The 7129-nt window shown below is 46.4% G+C and overlaps 1 protein-coding gene and 1 non-coding gene across 2 annotated transcripts; both read left to right on the plus strand.

Annotated features, from left to right (window-relative positions):
• Window positions 1–719: 719 nt before the first annotated feature.
• Window positions 720–6505, plus strand: RPL32 (ribosomal protein L32). The gene is made up of 4 exons (XM_078876619.1): window positions 720–771; window positions 3109–3212; window positions 4139–4320; window positions 6230–6505. The coding sequence occupies exons 2-4, from the start codon at window positions 3117–3119 to the stop codon at window positions 6357–6359; spliced, it is 408 nt and encodes a 135-aa protein (XP_078732745.1). The 5' UTR covers window positions 720–771; window positions 3109–3116; the 3' UTR covers window positions 6360–6505.
• Window positions 2792–2928, plus strand: LOC144947404 (small nucleolar RNA SNORA17). The gene has a single exon (XR_013640059.1). It is a non-coding gene; the product is annotated as a small nucleolar RNA SNORA17 (small nucleolar RNA).
• Window positions 6506–7129: the final 624 nt, after the last annotated feature.

The raw sequence follows: 7129 nt of genomic DNA on the forward strand, positions 1-7129 counted from the left end.
AAACTCTATTTTCCTGCAACTAAAATGCGGGGGAAACCACATGGGTTTACAGGTATGATAATATTAGTGGCGAAAGCCTACTTACTAAACTTTAAGATGTGTCAGTGCCGGATTAAGCTAGTGCAGGGCCTGTAGCATATAATATAAAGGGGCCCTAAATAAAAAAAAAACGTCAATATTAAAACACGTACATTTTTACTTGCATTGTAAAGTAATTGTATTTTTTCATTTTCTATACATCCAGATAATACGATAAATCGCTAACCTTCAACACCCAGTCGTTCATAAAAGTTTAAGGCAGTATAGTACTATAGTAATATAGCAAGTACTGAATCACTGAACCGAAATTGATAGCTTGAAAGCATTTAGCGCGGGGCCCTTGAAAGTGGGGGGCCCGTAGTATATGCAGCTACTTTTGCTACGAGGATAATCCGGCTCTAAAGGTTGGTATATATTACAGATTTGAAGTTTTCGTGACTGCAAGAATCATACTTTTTTGTTTTTTTCGGTAAATTCACGTCGGTAAAAAATGAAATAAAAATGAAAAAAATGTAGTTGTTTTTCCTTTTTATTTAATTTTTTACTTACGTGACTTTACCGAATAAAACCAAAGAGTAAGGTTGGTATATATATCGGTTGCTTAATTTTCTTTTTACATTTTGTTTTAAGCACCGTATGTATAGGAGGTAAATAATTTATTAAACCAAGGGCCCTATATCCCACAATCCCCCGCGCTCGCCCCTTCCTTCCTCCATATTGGGACCGGCTGAGGTGAGTACAGACATACGGGCGCTCCGTAATCCGCGACAATCCACGAAGTGGCGACGAACAAACTTATCCTTAAATAGTTTAGCTTGTTGGCGGGACTCTTAGGCGCGCATCGATGTAAATATGTTCGCCGATTATTTTGGGGAAGTTGTGTTTTTTTGTTCGGTTGGCGATTGCCTGCTCGCGCCGCAGGCTCGTGCAGTGCGTTTGCGGCCTAGGCCGCACGCGTGAACTGAAAGGGGACCCCGGTGATGTTGTAGTTGTAAACATTTAACATTAATTGTAGATTAAAACAAAATGTTTGCATTTCTAAAATTGGTTATCGTCGTGCAAACCCAGCTTTTGTCAATGAACTCGCAATGCGTACAATATACTGTACACGCGTGTGAGGGGTTCCGTTGATGAGCATCGCGGCTGCCAATATACACCAGCTGATCGGGTAATTATCCTTAAATTATAACGAATAAAGAGTCAAAGTATGCCACCCTTACGAGCCTAAAAACATTAAAGATGCCCCCAATTAGTATTACTATTTAATAAAACTCGCAGTATTCAAAATAGGTTAATAGGCGAATGGTTATGGTTCGTGTACTTGCTATACAGCAGTGGACAAACATCTGTGTACGCTCGAAACACGTGTCCGCTTTATCGTGGCCTTCCCGGCCTACGTAGTCGGATGTTAATAGTTATACTTTGACATTGTCAGCACTCGTATAATATTGTAGACATCGTGGATGTCAATAGTTTTTTCGTCCGCTGCTGCATGAAAGCTGCTTTCTCCTACGCCGTATCTGTTATGGGGGTTGCTTGATCATACTTCACCACGCTGGTCACTGTAGGTTATTGAAAGCCTGGCTCTGGTTAGGTCACTCGCCACTGATATTAGCCGTCGCCGGGTCTCGAATTAAGTTCGAGTTCGTATAAGCAGCCTTGGTAATAATCACGTAGCAAGTCGCTGAACGTTTCCGTTAAAAACACGAATTTGTCCCGTTTGTGTTTTGAACGCTTCAGTTCCCTTAGCCCATGTGGTAACATTTGCATCCTACGATGTGAATTTTCTGTTTGAATCGTCAAATAATCGGTTTGCTTAAAAGGAGTGGGATGATGTATCCGCTGACGATTATCAACTGTCCTCGCACTTTCGCGAGCCACCATGTAATGAGAAATCTGGTGTTTTATAAAAAAAATAATGGTATACTTAATCGGTTAACAAAACACAACACATTCGTCAATAACACTTGCCTTAAAATTAAATTAACTCGGCAACGTTTAGGGCAATATTTTATCTCGGGTGTTGGAGCCACGGTTTTTGTCGATTCAATGCGTGTATCGCGAGCGTAAAAGCACATGTTTGAATTGATGATTCAGTCGTTACATCTCGGCCAGAGACCCCCCATGGCTGCTATAAAGCTTTTGGTGTTTAGCGGTTCTGGCTCGAGGCGTGTGTCGGTGTAGTGAAGTATGGTCAAAACCACCCTCCCACGGCCAGCGCTGCCTGGATTGACGACCCCTGTAATTTTGTAATAATCAATGTTTGCTGAATCGTTGAGATGCTTTACGAGCTACGCGTCTTAATGCGGTTGTCTTTAGGTTTCATCTTTGAATTGCAAAACCGTGCCGCGATGCTGCTCGGGACATGCATTTGCCGGTGTTTTTGTAGCAAGGGTTTTACTAAAGATATAGAAATCGGCTTGTTAAATACTTAAAATAGTCTCAGTTGTGCCATAAGTGCATCTGTTTAGCATGAGAGTGTATTCTGAATAGACATTGAATAGTTGGTTCCTGTTCTTGACTTGGAATCACAAACCCCTTGTTAAGACTTTTGAACAAGGCGACGTGCTTATTATGAGCAGTTCATTATATAACGCTTCGTCAGTAGTACTACTTTCAAGTAGTGAAACTGGCGAATCGCAAAGATGAGAATCTTGTTCTGTGAAGCTCCCGAAAGGTTCTGGGTCGCGATGTGGCAAGATTAAAGGACGGAGGCCACATGGCTTCTTGAATCGTTCTTGTCGAGCTACGAAATGCCCCGTTTAGGCGTTACAGGGCTGGCGTCTCGGTGCTTTCCCTGTGTCACACGTGGGCATAGAGAATCAGGCTCCTAGTTTACACTCGGCCGCCACCTACATGGTCGCCCTGAATGATTGTGGAGCCAACATCGTCGCCCTTACACGAACATGGCTGGCTTAACACCAACTAGGTCGTCCTGGCATGAACGAGAGGCTGTGGGGGGGGTAGGGAGGGAACACCTTGAACCGATTCAGGTATTTCCACTGATTTTGGACGTGGCCGTGAGCTCTAGCTTGACGGAACGTGCTGTGTGTGTGTGTGCGGGCACAGGCGGCACCATGGTGGCGCTACGTCCCCTCGTGAAGCCCAAGATCGTGAAGAAGCGCACAAAGAAGTTCAAGCGCCACCAGTCGGACCGCTACATCAAGATCAAGGTGAGGGGGGGACTACTTTGAATAGAATGAAATTTTTTTTTCCTGTTCGTATTTTGTATCTCCAAAATGCTGTACAGAAATGCTGGGATATGGGTATCTGACAGGAGGCATATTCATTTTATAAACAGAAACGGCTAGCTAGAGGAAAACGGTAAGATCTTGAGCCTGGACTTTTAAAGGGTCGGGGAGCCGACTGCACGGGTGGCTGGGATTGAAGGCATTTCAGATGAAAGAGCCACCTCCAGCTGAGTGCAGTTGAACTGGGGGTTTCAAACGAAGGCCTTGCTTGCTGGAGCAGAGTGCATGAAAATGAATAGTGTAATGAGAAGGGAGATGTTGGAAAGCATGGAGGAGAGTTATGTGTAGTGAAAGGGGAGAAGGAGAGTGTATGGAGAGCCGTTAGAGATGTATGGGATTGGAGAGGGTAGGTAGTGGTGACTCTATGAAGGATCTTGAAGATAGTGAGTGCACTAATGGATTTGGAGCCATGCAAGTACAGGGGTAATGAAAATATAAAAGACATTAACAATTGACAATATAATTCCCTTTGTAATCTGCCGGCCAGCTCAGTGGTCGAGCGAGCAGCATGGAATTGTAAGGTTGCAAATTCTAATCCTGGTTAGGGGTTGTTTAGTAAAATAACTAGCACTTTGTGGAGAAATCAACAGCGGTTGTCCGATGATAGTCTTGTGCCTGCCATTAATTCCACCACTGACTCACGACTGTAAACAAGAGATGAGCAACCACCTCGGTGCTCCATTTGAACAAGAAATAGCTTTGGCCTTTTTTAACAAGAGTTTATAATCCAGACCTGTTACAAAAATTAAGGAAGATCGTGTTAAAAACACATGGCCAGCTCGCCTCTAACACGTTCGTCATCTCCCTCCCCTGCCCCCCACTCTCGCCCCCCCTCTGTGACCCGGCAGCCGAACTGGCGCAAGCCGAGGGGCATTGACAACCGCGTGAGGCGGCGCTTCAAGGGGCAGCTGCGCATGCCCAACATCGGTTACGGGAGCAACAAGAAGACGAAGTACATGCTGCCCACTGGCTTCCGCAAGTTCCTCGTGCACAACGTGCGAGAGCTGGAGGTGCTCATGATGAGCAACAAGTGAGTGTGTGATGGCATCCGCGCCCCTGTGCTTGTCTCTTGCATGTCTGCAGCAGTAAGGGATAGTTTTAACACGTAGGCTTTCGTGACCAATATAAAAAATACATTTTATACAGGTAGGAACAATAGTTCCACACTGCTCACCACGGATTATTTGTCTGTCGTGCATAGCCCCTCCCAAACTTATAGTACGCTCCCGGATTGGTTGAAGTGCGTCACGTGACCGCGAGCCTTTTGTCGTGCACGAATGCGTTGTCTAACCAAGTTCCTACCTGCCCACTCCAAAGGAACGTGTTTCAGGATTAGGGGATGTCTGTGGTTGATTGTCCCCAACCCCCTCCCCCCGGCCTAATAGAATTGCGATTAAGGTGGTTCCTAGAGAATATTTTCATAAAATATTTTGTCTTCTATGTGTTGGGAGAACGGTCCGGAAGCGAATATCAGAGCTGCCTCTTGAGATCCCGAGTAGGGGGACAATTTGTTTTTTAATTGATTATTGTTTCCAAAAGTCATGCAAATCGGGGCCCAAGTAAGCGACCGCAAAAAAGTCGATTACAATTATCAGCTCATGAATCGACGAATGGGCCAGTTTAACCACAAGTCTACGAGACAGTTTTAAGACGTAGGCTTTCGCGACCAAATATCCATAGTAAAGGTTTTTTTTAGTTAAGATTGTGTAAATATAACCCGCCATCACCCGACAGCCAATGAGTTAGGTTTGTCACGTAGTAAAAGCGTGCTAATTAGTTGCTACTTCAGCACACTCTGGTGTGTTGGAGAGTAAACCCAAAACATCCAAATAGCCACCCGACCTCCTAAAGAACCGCATCTATGGAACTGCTGTGCCCCATGGACCGGAAGCCAGAGGGCGTTTGAGCCTGGCCTTTGGGATGCTGCCAAGTTGAGCAACGGTGACGAGATGTTAACTCCCTCGCCTTGATTTTCAGAAGGTCGTGGGTTTGATTCCGACCCTGGTGCCTATATGTTTGGAGTTTGCGTGCGTCTCTTCCCCCGTGGTCTTGTGGATTTTTCTCCGGATCCTTTGTTTTTTCCCTCCACATTTAGAAGCGTGTTTTATAATATTTAGCTGATTTACACATGATAAGCCACTTCAGTGGGTTGTCATTTGTGGCCAGGTCGTTTATGAAAACGAGCGATATAGCTCAGTGGGACTTTCCTGGAAAAACATATATTTTGAACCTTTTTAAGCACACAATTCGATGGAAGAGTAAGAAACGCCTTTAATGGATTCATTAATACATCTTTAAAGGCTTGCAGCACAGCGTCTCCTGTTTTACAATAGTAGTAGGACTTACCTGGTAAATTTAACAATGTTCTTAGTTTAGGGTTGGTGGGAAACCCACCCTCTCGTGAACACTTTTGGACAAGTGATGGCTGTGTCACCGACGTGCATTGATGCAGCGGTTGTCAACCCGTGTGGCTTGCCTTTCGGGGGTGGGGGGGGGGGCACAGGCTGTGACATAATGAATACCATGCAGGAGAAATGGCTTGTGTGTGAGAAAACGTTGTTGGTTCTTCACTGGTGAAAGAACTATACAACATGCCGGTATAGATTTAATAAGTGCCATGAAGGCCTAGGGGCCACCATACTAAAAAAGTTGTTGAAATAGTTGAGTAGTGCTGATTCAAACGCCCAAAATGTTATCTGGTGCGCTGGGTGAGGCGTATATTGAAATTACTTGAAGTCATAATTGTCATTTATCCTACAAAGTTGTATGGGGTCTTGAGACTTTCATGAGGGGGGGGTCATACAATGGTATGTTGGGTTGGTTTCATTTTCGAGTTGCGTTTTGTGCAGTTTTATGGAACCTTCCGGTAAACCTCTTCGTGCCTCGTACCAACACGCCCCGCTTCTCTAACCTGTCCTCATGTCCTGCCCTCCCCCAAGGACGTTCTGTGCCGAGATCGCGCACAACGTTTCGTCGAAGAAGCGCAAGACCATCGTGGAGCGCGCTGCGCAGCTCGCCATCAAGGTGACCAACGCCAACGCTCGCCTGCGCAGCGAGGAGAACGAGTGAGCGGCGCGCGCCCGCCGTCCCCCTCCTCCTGATCCTCCTCTTCACCACCGCCGCACGGCCACTTACCCCACCACAGAGCCGTTTGCGCTGTACAGACTTGTTGTTTGCGCCACTTTGTAAACGGAATAAAAATGTGGAAAAAGAAACTTGTACGTCCTGTTTTTGGGGAGGTTGTGTGATGCTTTCATGGGGAGCATTTGCTTGGCGCACTGCTTCAAACCTGGGTTTAATATCCGCTTAAGGTGGATATCAGAGCTTGTCCAGGGCCCTCCCCTAGGTCGACTCGGCCTCGTGCAAGTACCTGGTGTGGTGTGTAAGAAAAACATGGGAGAAAAAGGTGCCTGGGTGTGGTGCTAGCAACACCACACTGGTGTGGCGCGTTGGCCTTCAGAGGTGCGCTAACATGACTTGCCCCACCACCAGTCTGGCTGTATGGCAGTTATGGGCAACCTGGACTAATTAATGGGCCACATGAACGGCCCTCCACCTCAGTGGGCCGCAAGCTTGAAAGCGTGCTTGTGTGCAAATTGCGACCCCATGCATAACCCTAAATGAGTGTTCACTAATTTTCTGAGGGGGGCCCCACTCGCCGAGAAGACGTCGGTACTTGAGGCCCCCGCCACACTGCCGCCTGCTAGGGGTGTTATCACGTGTTGTGTCTTGTTGGGGGCTGCACTAAAGGCCACCAGGGGCCGCCAGTTACCCGTGGTGGGCTTCCAATGAAGAACACTGCCCCAAATACACTTACAACAGGGCCACCACGAGGGGCT

This window comes from Lampetra fluviatilis, chromosome 44, assembly GCF_964198595.1.
Source record: "Lampetra fluviatilis chromosome 44, kcLamFluv1.1, whole genome shotgun sequence".
Taxonomy (NCBI): Eukaryota; Metazoa; Chordata; class Hyperoartia; order Petromyzontiformes; family Petromyzontidae; genus Lampetra; species Lampetra fluviatilis.